The sequence below is a fragment of the Acartia tonsa genome, chromosome 3 (assembly GCF_053477335.1).
Source record: "Acartia tonsa isolate MP-2025a chromosome 3, ASM5347733v1, whole genome shotgun sequence".
NCBI lineage: Eukaryota > Metazoa > Arthropoda > Copepoda > Calanoida > Acartiidae > Acartia > Acartia tonsa.
This window is the reverse complement of record NC_137262.1, coordinates 7,942,379-7,960,763: the sequence shown is the minus strand read 5'-3', so window position 1 is coordinate 7,960,763 and position 18,385 is coordinate 7,942,379. Positions and strand designations below refer to the sequence as shown.

The 18,385-nt window shown below is 31.6% G+C and overlaps 1 protein-coding gene across 5 annotated transcripts in view; it reads left to right on the top strand.

Moving 5' to 3' along the window:
• The window catches only part of LOC145313214 (ankyrin repeat and BTB/POZ domain-containing protein 1-like), a 68,255-nt gene that overhangs the window by 30,404 nt on the left and 19,466 nt on the right, over window positions 1–18,385 (top strand). For 2 of the 5 annotated variants that reach the window (XM_080152506.1, XM_080152507.1), the window contains exons 17-18: window positions 7,858–7,970; window positions 9,606–11,288. In XM_080152506.1, the coding sequence (XP_080008632.1) occupies window positions 7,858–7,970; window positions 9,606–9,699 (207 nt within the window). In that variant the 3' untranslated portion in view covers window positions 9,700–11,288. The other 3 variants (XM_080152509.1, XM_080152508.1, XM_080152510.1) reach the window with 3 other exon arrangements.

The following is an 18,385-nucleotide window of genomic DNA, read 5'->3' as shown; positions in this document are numbered from 1 at the left end:
TGAAAGAAATAATATTTGTCTCCAACTTTTCTTATTAAATTATTTGGATCTACTGCAGTTTACGGTAAAATATATGAATTTTAAAGGCTGCTAGCTGCCAAACGGCTGAACGTACAGATCATGCCCGCACACTGTTTTATGCAGCATAAGAAGGCCTACAAATAATCTGGAATAGCCATAAATCAATAATGCATAATTATCTCGCCGTGCAGAGAAATGCGGGAAAAAGGCCTATTTTACGCGTTTTTTCTTCCGTGAAGCTTTCCCTGTGCATCATTGGATCTTGGCTATTTCAGATTATTTGTAGGCCTTCTTATACCGCTTAAAATAGTGTGCGGTTGGCAGCTAGCTTCCTTTAAAATTCATAGATTTTTGGCAATATTCGTTACCAGCAATATTTTACCGAGAACTGCAGTAGATCCAATTATTTGATAATAACTACGGCGTAATGAGTATCGAAGTTGTAAAAAAGAATTAAGTTAGTTTCAAAATATTATGCTCTACTGGCATAAACAGTAAACACTGATGGCAAATGTTTATTCCTATCCTAACCTCCGGTTATACAAAAGAAATCATGTCACACTCCTTACAAAGTAGCGAATCTTTCGGGAATAGTCCCTTTCGTGGCAACGCCACTTAAGAGGCGATTCGTCGTATTTTTAAAATGGCTTTTTAGAGGTTATTTTATGTTAGGTTAGGTTATATTGGGTTAGGTGATTGCCCCACAGGGTTAGGCAATTGGCCCCGCAGGGTTAGAGCTCCCCGGAGGGGCTAGAAATAGGAGAAAAGCTACTGTAAAAAATACGAAGTATCGCCCCTTAAGGTGCGTTGCCACGAAAGGAACTTTACCAAATCTTTCTTTATATTAGGGTGATATACGACAGTTTGAATTTTGCAAAGCATTTAATTAAATTAATGCTTTCATTTTCTTCCAAATTTTTTTTACCTAAATATAGAACTGTTTTAAATTCAAAAACATGAAATTATGTTGTCTCAGAGTAGCATCGATCCTATACAGTTCCCTTTGTCACCAGTAAAATGTTTTAACTCCATTGTTCTTAAAGTCGTAAAAGTAACAATTCCCTAACTCTATCTACCAAACATATGTAATAGTATAACAAACCCCTTTCCCGAGGACAAATAAAGACACTAATACTTTGTACATTTTACTATTACCAGCGGCTAGAGGAGTACATAGTAGGTCATGTTAATAGCCCAAAACAACCCCATAATATTAATAAAGCTAACCCTAAAAGCACAACTAAGTTGGACTATTTTTTTCCGAGATCTTGTACTTCATACAAAAAACCTTACTACTTTATATTATAGGATATAGATCATCTTTATTTGATCATTCTTGACAGCGCTCAATAATGTTAAAAGCTATACAGTTTTTTAAAACCCAATAAAATATTCGATTACTCTGGATTGAACTTCCGACGTCACCTATTTAAAGAGTAGTGGCGCTACTAAGAATGCACAACAATTTATTGCCCAAAATTAGTCCTCCTTTTCTTTCATTCCACTTGAAATGTACTTTATTTTCAATAAGTATAGAGAATATTTGGTAGAAATTGTTCAATATTTTGTGTATTCAAGGGGGAACTTTTCACCAGCGCGGCGTACACCACCAATGCAACCAACCAAATATTTCAATTGTAAGAGAACTTGATTTTTAGCGCATATCAAAATTTTTGCTACACTTCTTGTTAATGATTATCAGATTGTAAGTAGCGAATCGAAGCATCTTTATGTAAATTAAAATAAAAGTTCAATCCAATTCTGTATAACAACATCCATAAAAGTGAAGCTCTTAAAAAGAAGGAAGAACAAACGTACAATAAATCTTGTATTAGAACTTATTATGTATAAAATCAATTTATAAGTCTAAAAAAATTACATAAATTTGTTGCAAAGTTGCGTAAATGCAGGATATAGTAAAAGGAAATACTTTTATTTTTCTGAAAGATTAAAATCAAGTTCTCACTACCTTTGCTGGCTAAAATTCGAAGGGCATCCCCTGGTTTTCAAGTTTTGAGACAAAGATGAATAATAAAATCTTGATCTACCTTGGTCTACAATTAGAAAAATATTATTATGCTAGCGACTGCTCCCCTAGCATCTAGGGTATCTATATTTGAAGGTATATGAATGAGCAGAATAATAGCTTAAAACCAAACCCAGAATTATCCATAAAAATGAAATAGCCTAACACCATCCTGGGACCTATAATAAGCTTCACTGTGAAGGATAACTTTATCGGTTCAGGGGTTAGCGAGATCCTTCGCTACAAACAAAAAAAAGCTTACTACTTTATATAATAGGATTACCCTAGTATAGACAAAGAGGTTTTGCATTATGTTAGCGAATATACTCTTAAACTAAAAATTTCTATTTTTAACACTAAAAGTTATTTATTTATATGACATCTATTTAAGACAGATGGCTGAATATTTAGTTTGGAGATTCTTCTTACTAATAAGCAAATAACTTTAATAACCCACCTTGTCCGTCTGTTTATTCATCCATAAGGATATAGATTATGGATTTTATGGACGACGGAAATTTGTTGTGATAATTACTAGGTTTGGACCGTATATCTGGCCGGATACCGGATATTGAAACTATCCGGACACCGGATATCCGGATAATTTATAATGTCGGATATCCGGTAATTTGCTGGAAATGGGGCCATTTTCAATATCTTGTCCAACCCTAATTAATTACTTTAACTTTAAAGTATGAACTCCTTACTTTGTTGGTCCGCCTGTTCAACTTTTTTTTATATTTTTAAAGTCATTTCCCGTGATTCGCTACTTATGGAATCTTTATAAATAGATTGCTTTGTTTTAAAGAGTGATAATTAACATATGCAAGTAAGAGGATTATATTTTTTAAACGGATATTTATCCAATAAACCTTATCATTTTCGTCTTTTCTGCATTTTGTTTTTTCTTCCAATATCTTTGATAATAACTTCGGATATTTGATGCTTTTTAAAAAAAAATTTACAGATGATTATTAGGGTTGGCAATTCGAATCCGGAATCCGCCCAATTTTAGGTCAATTTTGGAATCCGAATCCGGAATCCGTTTTTTAATAGCGGATTCGGATTCCTTATTGGTAGGCTAAAATTAGCGTCTTGAGTTTTTTTTTCAACTCCCCCTTTTTTAAGGCAAAGATTATCATCATCATATATAAAATCTTTTAAAATCTGGTTCGATTCTCGGAAGTGAATTATAGAGAACACCAAGAACATTAATTTTTAGGACATATGTAGCACATAAATTTTTTAATTTAAAAAAAAGCCTTTCAAAATATTTCTAGAATCGCGAATCCGGAATCCGCCAAAAATAAGAATCCAGAATCCGCCATTTTTTGGACGGATTCTTGTTAGAATCCGAATCCGGTTCAAAAATTTGACAGATTGCCAACCCTATTAATTATACGCAGTTTCAATTTTAGATACAAATAAGAGCTTTATCGTGTAAGAAATACGTACTGGGAAAAAGGGAGGAGTAGGTTGCGCTAAAAATCCGTAAAGGTGTGAGTTTTAAGGCTTAAATACAGTAGAAGAACGATAATATTCACTAAATATGTGTAATTCTTGTAATTCTACGGATTTTTAGCGCAACCTACTCCTCCCTTTTTAGTAAGAAATTAATTTTCGAATATTTAAGCAATCGTTTTTATGAAACCTAACTTTACCTATTTCTTTTCAGAAAAGGCAAAAATCTACTATTTAGTAAAACATTTTGCATTGGTTTCTTGAATAAATTTTAAAATAGTTAAAAATAAATTTATTTATTTCAAATAAGTTAAATGAATAAATATATTCTTGTGTAGAATATTGACTGTAAATAGGTTAGAGGAGGTAATCTATCAAGTTTGTTACTTTACCATAGATTTAGTAGATGGATATACCATGTTAAGAGCGAAGCTTTTGTACAGTAAGGCTATTTATTAGGCTGTACTCACGTCCTTTATATCTGTGTTAATGCTGTTTAGTAGCATGTAAAAGTATGAAGGTATACATATTTCCCACGTAGGTATTGTTACCATTTATTTTAAAGATTGCAATTTCCAACAAAAAAAGTGAATTTAAATATTAAATGGATAATCTACATTCCTAATTTTTTTCTAATCGTTTCAGTAAATAACATTTCTACATACTCTTAAATGTATTCATTATTAAGGTTTTAATCTTTCAGTTTCTGTGATAAAATTTTAGCACACATTTAATTTTTTACTTATTCTAAGTTATGTGTTAAAGCCTCGCTTATATTGATATTATCTTCCTTGTAAAATCTAAATGTGTAAGCTGTCTGTGTGACCTCAAGGATCATTAACTCTGTATGAAGAGCTGAAGAAGCCAACTAGCTTTATTTATATTTATGTTGATATTACCTTTTATATTTTTTAATCTGAAATTTCAATAGCCAATAAATAAGAATTTACAGGAAAACACGTAATTGTTTTTTTTATGCTTTTTTAAAATTGACTTCTTTAAAGGATATTTCATTTATAAAATATTTTGAAACTTTTTTTGTGTATATTTTCTGAAATGTTAGCATATTTATCTATCGAAAATGTCAGAATTTTGTATTGGTCAAGAGGGATGGATTTAGGCTATTTTGTGAATATGGTATAGCAACCCCTCGCTCATATCCTGAAGATGTTACCTAGAAAACAAAATTATCCCCAATTTTTTCTCCTTTTATAACGAAAATTCCCTTACCCCCAAAACAAATATCCACTATAACTTTTATCTATAAATATATGAATATAAACATTGTATCCGTACAAATCTCTCATTCATGCACAGTAAATCCTTTTACTCAACATAAAAATTCACTTTTATTTACCTACCAATACAAATAATCATAACTTTTTTTATTATTGTATGCTATCGTTTTGATTCAGTGGGTAAATATTAAGATACCAGAATATTTTTTATGATAAAAAAGCTTTTCATAAAAAAGGGTAAAGCCTAAACATTTAAAATCATGATGTCCACATCCAGAAGCCAATAAAATAAATGATAAATATTAAACAATTTACTAACTAATATAAACAGATGAACAGAAAAAGTAAGTCTCAAGGTCTTGAAATTATCATCAGTCAAAAAGGAGAATCTGTAAAAAAAAATCAACCTTATATCTTTGAGTTCAGCCGAGTAAATCATATTTCTCTTTTTTTAGCATAGAATGACAGACAGAAGGAAAGACACCGTTAGTTAAAGAGTAGCATATAACTAATACCAAAAAAATTTTATTTCCCTCTTAGAGCTTGACACCATTAAGATGAAAACATATGCATATGAAAACATATGTTTTTTCAATAACATAAATTTTGCATGCTTAATTGGATAAGACTATTCGATCAATGTTTATCTAAGTAATAGATTATTCTTGTAAGCATAATAAAGCTTGCTAAAAATGATCAAAAATGTCTCCTCACAAAAAAATAAAGTTAAGAGACCAAATATTGGAAAATCTTTCCTGCTTTACTTAATTACTAGTGGCTACGCTCCTTAGAGGCCTCTGAGGGCACTTTTTTACTTTAGATTTAAAATAAATTTGATGGGGATTTTTCTCTAGGGGCAATTTCTCTCGGGTGGAAAAAATAGTTATAAACCTTCCCAGGACCTATAAGAATCTACCCTGTAAAGCGGTTAGATTTATGGGGCGCAAACCATCAAAGTTGTAGTGTAGTTACGCTGCCTAGATTAATCTGCTTTTGACATGATAAATCTCCCCTCTACCTATTATCTTTCTACTTTTTCTTATTATTTAGCAAATAAGAAGTATTTGTATTGTACAAAGGTCAATATTTGCTTTACTATATTTTTACCTTATTTTTTATGGGGGGAAAGAATAAGAAGGGACTAAGTACGGAGAATATTGCTCTTATATTTTTACATCTGTTTACTTCTTCAACTGAACACATTTTGCCCCTATCTTTAAAGGATTTTAATAAAGATTAATTTTTTTATTGAGTCTGTATATTGTGTAGGTCAAGTTACTCTATAATTATGGTCGGTCCAGCTTTATGTTTGTCATAGTTAATTCAAAAATTATATTTTCCTAGATGTTTTAAAAGATTGATATCTGAATTTTTAGTGTGGATTCCGCAAAAAATAGGGCATATTTGGTCTTTTTTACAATTGGTAGCCATACCACTCCTTAACTGCATTTTAAAGAACTTAATCATATAATGTGGCCTGCCCCTGCCATTTGCCTGTTTTACATATTTCTTAAAGATAGTTTAAATCTACCCAAAACTACTAAAAAATGTAATATATCTATTAGATTTTTGTTGAAGATTATATCGCTTTTGGTTATTATTTTTACATCTTGAAAAAGTATGAATCATAATACCATAAATCCTATTATATAAAGAATTAAGTTTTTTTTTTTTTTTTGGGGGGGGGGTACCACAACCCCCTAAGAGAAATCGCCCTTGAAAGAAATTACCACCCCGAAAAAAATTAGTTACTATTTCTTTTTAAAATTGAAAGAAAAATTGGGATGTCGAATTCAAATCCACCACCCTCAAGTGCTCCTAGAGGCCTCTAGGGCCGAGGCCGCTAGTATAGTATATTGCATGAAAAATGTTAATATTAACTCTGTTTGCACTCATATTTAAAAAAAAAAACTTCTTACTTGGGGTTTGTGAGTTTGCAGGGATATAAGGATAAGTAAACTAAAGATAAAACAATCATTTTCTCTATATCAATGTTTACTTTTCCAAACTAAAACTCTTTCATTTGAATAATAGCTTACGATAGTTTCCTGACAGGACATATTAGATGATGATCTGCAATATTTTAAAATGGAGATATTATTGTATCTTCCATTTACTTATCCCCTGCTCCCTGGTGGGTGAGTGTGGTGTTAAAGGAAATCTATACCAAGCACAATATTCTCGTTCTTGGTGTCCCTTTCAAACAACTTTAAACATTGCATTGCCAAAAAATACCAAATACTTGATGTTTTAATACAATATTTTAGTGTCGGGTTTCTTGAAATTTTGTCATAATAAGGCTATTATCTTTAGGCGAAATTGGTTTCTTAATCTTCTATTTAGTACTTGCTTGTAAAACATTTACCTAATTTTTCAAGCTTTTTTTATCTTTAAAAAATGAAAATTCATCTGTTTTACAAAAACATCCTCCTTTTCGACCAAAAATGGCAAGAAAACACTACGGGATATTTACATTATAGATTTTTCATAAAATATATAAACTGAAAAAAGGAGATCTTCAGGGAAATTGTGTTTTCTTTTCATATTTTCTTTTGATTATTATTTTTCTATTCTGGACAGAAAAGAAAATTAAATAATAGTGGTCGATATTATATCATTTTTAATATCGTTATTCATTTTTAATACCATTATTATTTGATTTACAGTTGCTTTTTTTAGGTTGGATTTTGGGTGGGATTTTCAAAACTAAAATTTCATTACTTAAAGCAATACACCTGCCGTAAAATAATGAGATTAATTTCTAATGGTCTAGTTTGCTTTCGGGACCAACAAAGTAGGAAATATTTTTCTCGTATTTATTCGAAACCGGTGGATTAGAACCGGTTCTCATCCATACGAAAAAACTATGTCTAGCATCGTATTATATCCAGTTTTCTACGAATATAGAAATATACAATCATAAGAATAAAAGCAGTTTTTTAGCCCGTGCCTTCGGCATCTCGGGGCTAAAAAACTGGTTTTAATTTCATAATTGTACATGCTATAGCCGCGGAAAGCTGTTCATAATACGATGCGAGAAATAACTATTATTTCATTATTCACGAACAACTGTATCCAATAACATAAAATAAAAATATTTTATTAATTTAGTTTGTTGAAAACGAGGAATTCCTAGAGCTAGTGCGCGCAGACGCTAGTGAAGTGAAGAACAGACAAGAAACAGACACTATTGATGTCATTGATGATATTAGATCACATATAAGGTAAGTGAGGTGAAGAACAGACAAGAAACAGACACTATTGATGTCATTGATGATATTAGATCACATATAAGGTAAGTCAGGTGAAGAACAGACAAGAAACAGACACTATTGATGTCATTGATGATATCAGATCACACATCAGGTAAGTGAAGTGAAGAACAGACAAGAAACAGACAATTTTGATGTCATTGATGATATTAGATCACATATAAGGTAAGTGTAAAGAACAGACAAGAAACAGACACTATTGAAGTCATTGATGATATCAGATCACACATCAGGTAAGTGAGGTGAAGAACAGACAAGAAACAGACACTATTGATGTCATTGATGATATAAGATCACATATAAGGTAAGTGAGGTGAAGAATAGACAAGAAACAGACACCATTGAAGTCATTGATGATATTAGATCACATATAAGGTAAGTGAGGTGAAGAACAGACAAGAAACAGACACTATTGACGTCATTGATGATATTAGATCACATATAAGGTAAGTGAGGTGAAGAACAGACAAGAAACAGACACCATTGACGTCATTGATGATATTAGATCACATATAAGGTTAATGAGGTGAAGAACAGACAAGAAACAGACACTATTGAAGTCATTGATGATATTAGATCACATATAAGGTAAGTGAGGTGAAGAACAGACAAGAAACAGACACTATTGACGTCATTGATGATATTAGATCACATATAAGGTAAGTGAGGTGAAGAATAGACAAGAAACAGACACCATTGAAGTCATTGATGATATTAGATCACATATAAGGTAAGTGAAGTGAAGAACAGACAAGAAACAGATACTATTGATGTCATGATATTAAATCACATATAAGGTAAGAGCTGCTTGCTACTTTTTAAATTCAAGAGTAATATATTTACGAAAGATTTCTCGTTTCAAAGTGTTTAAGAGGTAAATAAAGGACTCAGAATTATTTATGCCTTCTCTTTCCTATTTTTTTTGCTCTATGTTTTCGGTATATTTCAAACCACTTAAATCCATAAACTTAAAATTTACAAACTACTCTCCTTTTTCTAAACTTTTCGTACTTGCAATACAATTTAAATATAAAAGTTTCAAAACTGAGCAATAGAATCTTAATATTTGAAATTTTTTAAACGTTTAGGAAGATATAGTATTCATTTTAACACCTGTTCTTTTTTGGCTCTTTATGTGTCGTCAAATGCTTTGTTTTAGTCTGAAATACTTTAATTTAAAGCAGTTTATTCGTTGGATTTGTCAACTTATAATCATGTATTCATTTCATCCTTATGTAAAAGTATGTCATATAACGGGATGTCTATGAGACTGTCTGTCTGTTTGTACCGTAGGATCTTGCTAACCGCTGATCCGATACGGTTCTCATTTTACAATGTAGCTTCTCATAGATCCTTGGAAGGGTTATAACTAATTTATGAGAGAGTACCACTTAGAAATCACACATAGAAGAAAAATTAATCGGCCCAGATTTTTTTCTTTTCTTTTTTAAGTAAAATTTAATAGGGGAGGGTCGATCAACCCCCAAAATTGAATAAGGGAGGGTAAATCACCCCCTCCCCCATTCACCATAGTGCACCTAGAGGCATCATGGGACGCAGTTAATAAAAGATTGATATTATTTGCAGGTCAAATGTGCAGACTATGTCTGAGATGGACGAAGCAGAAAGAAAATTGAACTTTGTTGACATTATTCTCAGCAACTTAGGCTTAGATGCTTAGGCCAAAAATATAATAAAAATAAAATAACCAGTGATTTTAGAATATGTAATTTGTTTTGTTATTTTTTTTTGTAAAAAAGTATTTTTACTACAGGGTGCGCCACATATCTAGGGACTTTTTCTAAATTGTAAACAAATGAGCATAAAATCGTCAATTTTAAAGATTTTATTAAATTTTAAAAACTGGGGAGCAAATAAGGTATATGACTATTAGATCATTGAAAAAAATCGCCGCCAGCATCAATCACCGCCTCTACCCGCCTCCTCAACCGCCGGCAGGCCAAGGTCAGAATGCAACTGTCCAAGCTGGCGAAGTTCTCCTTGATAGTGACAATGAGGGAGGTCTTTATGGTATGGGTACGTCTATTGGTGCATGCTTCAAAGTAGCCCAAGGTCCAAAAGTCCATTGAATTAAAATCGGGCTGCTGGGAGGCCCCATTTCCTTAGGAATGTGAGTAACCGCAGGATCCAAATTCACCCAACTGTCAAGCTACCCTTTGACACGGAGGCTCTTATTTGGACCACAGTTGAGCTAGAACGACGTTCTATACCTTTTTGGAAATGGCAGAAAGATTCATCAAGGGTTGTCAGCGCAATTCATAGTCTAAAATGAGTTTTAAGTTCCATATGGGTCTCTGACGTCGAGAAACGAGAAATTTTCACGATTTTACACGATTTTTGACGTTTTTGACATCTCTAAATCTGCCACATTTCACTTTGCCGGAGTACTAAAGCCAAGCCATTTTAGATAAAGAACTGTAGTCTTTTCTAGTGTCTTACTTATGTATCTAACAGTATCCCCAGCAAGTTGGATAACTCTAGCTCATCTACAGATGGGCTGAGGTCCGATTTAGTGGGCCCTAGTTGAGAATCCAGATTATACCACCGGCGCACTTCGAATCTGCCTTGTTGAACATAAGCGCGGCCAGCTCGGAGTACGAGCCCATTTTCGCCCAAAGATTTTTTTGTGCTAAAAGGTCATTACCTAAGCTTTTTATAGTGGGGTCAAACGTCCTGATTGGTCAAGTAGTTTTGACGCTATGGCCGTTTTAAAAAAGTCCCTAGATATGTGGCGCACCCTGTATGTTAATATGTTTTTTTTCTGATAGGGAGTTGACATTGGACTGTAAATTAGACTGGTAACCAAAGTTTTACAAACATTCTCCTTCATTCCTTGGCCCATAAACTTTGGGTACTTTCATTAAATATTGATTGTTTGGGTGAAATTTGCAGTGTTCAAACTTTTCCATTAATGAGTTGAATTTACATAAAACTTAATTTTGCTTATTATAATTAGGGATGTACGCCAATTTATCGCCCATTGTCTTATCCATTAAGATCCTTGGGTTATCTTTCTGATGTTACACCTAATTTAAATTTTTTTTATTATTTTAAAAATGTAAGCTTTTTTTATTTTTTTTATTGTGATTTATTTTAATATCAGTCTATTATGTAATCCAAACATGTATTTCTTTACAATTCAATATAAAAATAAATGTACTACCCAGTAAAATATTTTTTTCAGATAAATTGTTATGGGGAGAATGTTATTTGAAATTGATAAAGAATATATCTTCTTGTATTGTCACGGTACACATGATCATTTTTTAGTGTTCTAACATTCTAGTACATATTATTTTATTATATACTAGCGGCTACGCCCCTAGAGGCCTCTAGGGGCACTTAAAGTAGGAGGGGGAAAAGTCGACCTTATCCCATTTTAAATTTGAGTTTAGAAGAGTAAGTGAAAAAAATTTTTGGGGTGGAAGGGGGGTGAACACACCCGCCCTAAAAATAGTTTTAAACCTTCCCAGGACCTATAAGAAGCTTCACTGTAAAGAAAAACAATATCGGTTCAGCGGTTAGCGAGATCCTTCGGTACACACAGACAGACAGACACACAGACAGACAAACATCCTGTTACTTTAGTATAAGGATAAGTAATTTATATGGATAAACCTCTATTGGATGGAATACACCAATATTATATTTTTGGTGCAACTCTGAACCTAACCTTTCTAATAAACTGCATGATTCCACTTTGATTGTACAACTGTTATAGGAAAGTTCTAACATTGCATGGTCATACGTTTCACCCAATGATAGGCATTTCACCTTCTACCATTTTCTCCACGCGTCTGACGTAGTAGAAGTAGAAACCATTTTTTACGTCTTTTGCAATGACACGTTTACAGTTTGATCTCTTTTTTTGCAGATTTTTGAGACAGTTTTTTTTTCTTTATTCAAAGAATAAGATGTAGAACTTTGGTTAACTCGGAATAAAATAAATTATTATTTGCACTTAAATTTTTTAATTTTAAGATGCATTGGTTAAAATCATTTTCATATTTTTGCATCTCAACTATCTTAAGGCCCATTAAGAATTTAAAGAAACTACATTTTATCAACTCTCTGGAAAATAGTCTGAAACCTCAAAGGTTTAGAAGAAATCTATTCATATTTCAATAACTTACCTGGCCGTTATTATTATTATTATTTAATGAAAGACATCATAAATGCTCTTAAGTTGTTTTCTAGACAATATTGTTCCATGTTATCATATCTTCCCTGTGTAATCCCCATGTTTTGCGTTTTTGTGAGTATGTATTTATGTGTGTGTGTATTTGTGTGTGTGTGTATTGATCAGGGATACAGTAATTGGACAATTAATCAAAAATTTAACATTGTGTTTATGATGACTATTGGGGACTAGTAATGACGCAACTTTCATTATTTGGGCTTGTTTACAATGTTTTGTAGAAGATAGAAAACCATTTGTTTTTTTTTAATAAAAGAGTTGTAGCTTATTAAAACCCATTAAGGAGGGTACAAGATTATCTGAACATTTAATAAATCTTTATTAATAACATTGATGAAATTATGTTTAAGAATGGATTTTTTATTACTTGTATCTTTTGCCTCCCCTCCTACTGGATAAACGAACTGACCAATGAATAATGTCCATGTTAGCAACCTAAATTGACGATAATTTTCCCCCTGTCATAATATCCACGTATGCATCCATTTTATTATGTTTAGATTTTAATAAGAGTGTTAATTATAGGTATACTTATCTTTTACTTTTTTTCATTAAGGCTAAATAAGAATTTGCCCTATCTTTCTTCCAGATAAGTCTGAATTTAGTGCTTAGATTTTCTTTGTGAGATTTTCCTATTCCTGTATCCGTGGTGTATTGAACCTACTAGTGAAAAATGAGGATATCAGCTTATGACAGGAGAGAGCGGTTGGTAATCTTCCAATTTTATTGGGAGACACGGCCAAAATTATTTATTATTTAAGAGTAAATCCGTCCCACCGGGATAATATAGGACTGTCCAATCATTCCCACAAATATGTCCCTTTTAAAAAGCGAAGCTCTTTTATCATTAAAGTCAGTCCGTCTTTCTGATTATTACTTTAGGGAAGCTAGAATTGCTCTGTTGATTTTAAACTTTGCATGATGGATCCTGAAATATCCTTTATTTGATTTAATAATAAAATAAAAACAAGTTGATATTTTTTTGCAACTTTTATTTCTTTCTCATTAAATAGGGGGTTATGATAAATTTCATAAATTAAATCTGCGAAAATGATCGCACACCAGTTTATGACAAGTATAGAAAATGTGGGGAATGGAGAAAAATGTAAATAATGAGGGATAAATAAAATATCATTACAGGTTATTTAAACATGAGACACAAAATAGATTATTTGGAAGAAAATAGATTATTTTAGAAACACTAGATAAGCAATTTTGTTCAATAGTAATGGCAGAAATAAGGTATAGCCAACAAGCGAAATAAACCTAAAATATAATATTTGGGGATTGATAAAAAGTTCGTAAATTCTTATAAGTGTTGCCCCCCAACGACATTTAATTTCACTACCAGAAAGTCCCTTCGTCCATATTAAAATTGTAGATCTTAAAAAAATTTAATACTCACTTTACTTATTTGGTAAAATTGCCCTTTTATCAAATTGAGATTTCTAGGACGACAAAATAATTTTATAATTTGAATATCGAGAGTAAAGTCTTAATAGGCCTCCTCTATCTAAACAATTTTGCGGTTTTTGTGTTTTTTAGATATTGTTTTGTTTGTTCAATAATTTAAGCTTTATCCCCTCCTTTTTGTTATTGTTCGTTTGTCTGACTGTTTGATTCATTACGTTTCACTTATATGGTTATTTTCATCCTTGTTTTGACTTTTGCTTATCTTTCATTGAATTTGGTTGGATTTCTTTGCTCTAACATGCCAAATTCTCCGGGCCTTTTAATCCATACTACATTACTCTATCATTTATTATACCTTTTTAATTTATCTTGTATTAATCCAAGATGTTATCCTGTATAATGTATCCTAAGTGTGTATGATGTGTGAGCATTAATAAGAATCATATGCAAACATTATGGATGAAAGAAAAAAGGTGGCAAATTTCCCACATTACACTGAAAAGATGGGCCTTAGCTAATTTAGACTCTTATACAAAACTCTCTCCAGCAATGTTGGCAATAGAGTATGCATAGAATGACCAAAAATATTGAGCTTTTAATTATTTAGTAATTCTGGTATACATATTAAACTTAACAAATAAAATTCTTATATTTCTCAAATCAGTATTTATCATACTAAAATATGATTTTCATGTAAATTTTAACCCTTTACAGTCGGGCCCCTTGCCGCACCTTAATCAGTCGGAGGGGGGGGGGGGCGTTCAACGCCCCCCCATATTATCTCAGTTCCTATTAGAGCTAGAGGGCTAAAAAATTTTGTACAAGTCCCCTGTGTTATGATGAATTTCCGACCTTAAGTAAGTCAAAGTCAATTTTCGCTTCCTTCACCCTTTTATTTAACAACCTTTGTTTTTAGGTCCTTTTTTACTTAAAAATTTCAAACGGCTGTAATTTTCTTATTTTTGAAGCTAGAAGAACAATTTTTTTGCAGAAAATGTTTATCTTTATGTAAATTTTATATTTGAAATGTCAAAATATAAATTTCAGCGGCCGCAGCTTTACTTGGCAGCTGCCAGCCGCCGCAGTCGGCGGGAAAACGGCAGCGGATCTTTATGAAATTTTAATACGTTATGTAGACATGTAAGAAAAGCTTAAGTTTAAAATTTGAAGTCTCTAAATCAAAAATTGAGGCCACAGGAGCCTTTTAAAGATTTCTGTAGACCTGGAGGATCAGGACCTGCAGGATCATACCTGGAACCTGAAAGTGACTTGAACACCTGTATTTCATATGAGGATGTACTACTAGAGGATATTTTAGTATTTTGGCAAGATAAAATGCTTTGTTTAAGTCAAAAAAATATTTTTGCTCTTTACCTGGATGACCCTGCCAGGTTTGCTGGCATCCTGTGCCCGCCAGGATGGAGATATTAAAAAAATTCCAACTCTCAATTATGTGTCATACCCAAACTTAAAAAGTCACATAGTTTGGGCTTTTTATCTTTCACACACAGAAAATGAGATAGAAAAAACCGGATGGGGGGGCGCTCAACGCCCCCCCCCCCCCCCCCGACCGTTAAGGGTTAATAGATTATAGGGTTTGTTGGATTATTTAAGGTTTGCTTTAGACAGTTTTGTCAGCTCTAGCCCTATTAGCCCCCCCCCCCCTCCCCCTGAAATTTCTGAAAACATTTATTTTACAGGACTTGCCATAACATACCTACCTCAATTAAAGAGTGGCTGCACGGATAAAAGAAATATCTACTTATGATTAGTTTATAACTCAATGATCTAATGTATAAATATGGTTTGTTCATGAATAGGGTGAGTATGAATAATAATATGATAAGATTAGGTTAATATAATGCACAAAATCTGCTCTCTTCCCACCAATATCTAACAGGGCTACATATTCCCCATTATTGGCATAATTATCAACAATTTTTGTTATTAGCTATGCTACTCTACATGTTATTCCATAGTGGTCTTCCACGCACATATCCTATCCTATTATATAAAGTAGTATCCTTTTTTTTGTCTGTAGCGAAGGATCTCGCTAACTGCTCAACCGATATGGTTCTCCCGTACAGGGAAGCTTTTTATAGGGTCTGAGATGATTTCAGGCTATTTCATTTTAATACAAAGAGTCTGGGTATAGTTTAAGGCTATTTTTCTACCTTCTAATATAGAGCCCCTATATGCTAGGGGCATAGCCGCTTATTAGGATTTAAAGTAAAAATTTAGTGAAAAGGGGTATAGACTAGACATTTTAAGTAAGTAGAGTATGTTAAAAAAAGTTTTTGTTTTCAAGTATTTCTTGGGGTGGATACTAAAGGGTTAAATATTTTTTGGCAATGGTCATTTGTTAACCCTAAAAAATAAGACATTGGAAAGATAATCAGAGAGCTAAAGAGATATGTTAATGGCAATGGCAATATACACAAAAATACCCCTTCAGTAGATTACATTTAGTGAAATGTTTGGACACTGAACTAAATGAATCAGCTAATCAAAATTTAACAAAAGTCCCCAAGGTTGTCAAGCCAACGAAAATGAGAAAATGTTAAAAGATTTTGGGGACAAGTGTAAAAGGCAGCTCAATATCCCCTCCCTCCTTGAAGATAATGATTTACTTTAAAAGTAAAATAAAGGAATTATATCTTTCCCTGTACTTTATAAATAAATGTAAGATACTCAACAGCTCATCAGTTTTACTTTGCAAAAGGAAATATAAGTGCCTCTTATTCATAATATAAAAGATTATATATTAGGTATGATATTTATACTTTGATTAGGTATATCATAGTATGGAAATATTACTCTTATTCATAATATAAAAGATTATATATTAGGTATGATATTCATACTTTGATTAGGTATATCATAGCATGGAAATATTACTCTTATTCATAATATAAAAGATTATATATTAGGTATGATATTAATACTTTGATTAGGTATATCATAGTATGGAAATATTACTCTTATTCATAATATAAAGATTATATATTAGGTATGATATTCATACTTTGATTAGGTATATCATAGTATGGAAATATTACTCTTATTCATAATATAAAGATTATATATTAGGTATGATATTCATACTTTGATTGGGTATATCATAGCATGGAAATATTACTCTCATTCATAATATAAAAGATTATATATTAGGTATGATATTCATACTTTGATTAGGTATATCATAGCATGGAAATATTACTCTTATTCATAATATAAAGATTATATATTAGGTATGATATTCATACTTTGATTAGGTATATCATAGCATGGAAATATTCCTCTTATTCATAATATAAAAGATTATATATTAGGTATGATATTCATACTTTGATTAGGTATATCATTGCATGGAAATATTACTTTTATTTATAATATAAAAGATTATATATTAGGTATGATATTCATACTTTGATTAGGTATATCACAGCATGGAAATATTACTCTTATTCATAATATAAAAGATTATATATTAGGTATGATATTCATACTTTGATTAGGTATATCATTGCATGGAAATATTGTTCTTATTCATAATATAAAGATTATATATTAGGTATGATATTCATACTTTGATTAGGTATATCACAGCATGGAAATATTACTCTTATTCATAATATAAAAGATTATATATTATGTATGATATTCATACTTTGATTAGGTATATCATTGCATGGAAATATTACTCTCATTCATAATATAAAGATTATATATTAGGTATGATATTCATACTTTGATTAGGTATATCATAGCATGGAAATATTACTCTCATTCATAATATAAAGATTATATATCAGGTATGATATTAATACCAAGGAAATCTCCTACAAAAAAAAATGGGGGGGGGATTTTTTGTTTTTTGGGGGGTTGGGGGTGTCCCACCCCCCAAGAAAATAGCCTAAAACCACCACAGGACCAGTAGGTATATTCCCTGAAGAGTAGAATCCGATCGGTTCAGTGGTTACCAAGATCTTAGAGTTGGCTCAATATAACTATATCGCTATTGGCTAGTTTTCTTTAAGTACATATCTATTTCTCAATAAATCAATTTTCCTCCCCCGCCATTACTATCTAAAAGAAAGAAGTAAATATTTATTAATTTAAATGATTTTAAAAAGATTATTTCAAATATATTTTTTCACATTACCATCACCAAAGGGTTAATATGATTAAAATTTTAGTTCTAATAATTTAACACAAAGGAAATGTCGCCACAATCGAATTCTTTTAAAATACAGTTTTCTTAGATTTACTCTATTATGAACGTATATTTTTTATTTATGAAATAAGGATTAAATACTTCAATGTAATTCAAATATCTACATGAAGTGAAAAACTTAATTCATTCCATAAACAAATAGGATAAAGGTCTTATCGCTTTGGTCAATGAGAGTTTAATGAGGATTAATGGAGCACTATGAGTTTTAAACACTTTACCATTGGAAGACTCGAGCTCATTTATAGACGTTTATTTCCTATATAGATCTGTCATGGATCTTGATGCAATAAAGCAGGCTGTTTTGTAAATGTTAAAAATTGGAAGATTTCATTAAATAAAAGTAATCGCAAATTTACTTAGTAAATAAAAGATTATATATTAGGTATGATATTCATACTTTGATTAGGTATATCATAGCATGGAAATATTACTCTTATTCATAATATAAGGATTATATATTAGGTATGATATTCATACTTTGATTAGGTATATCATAGC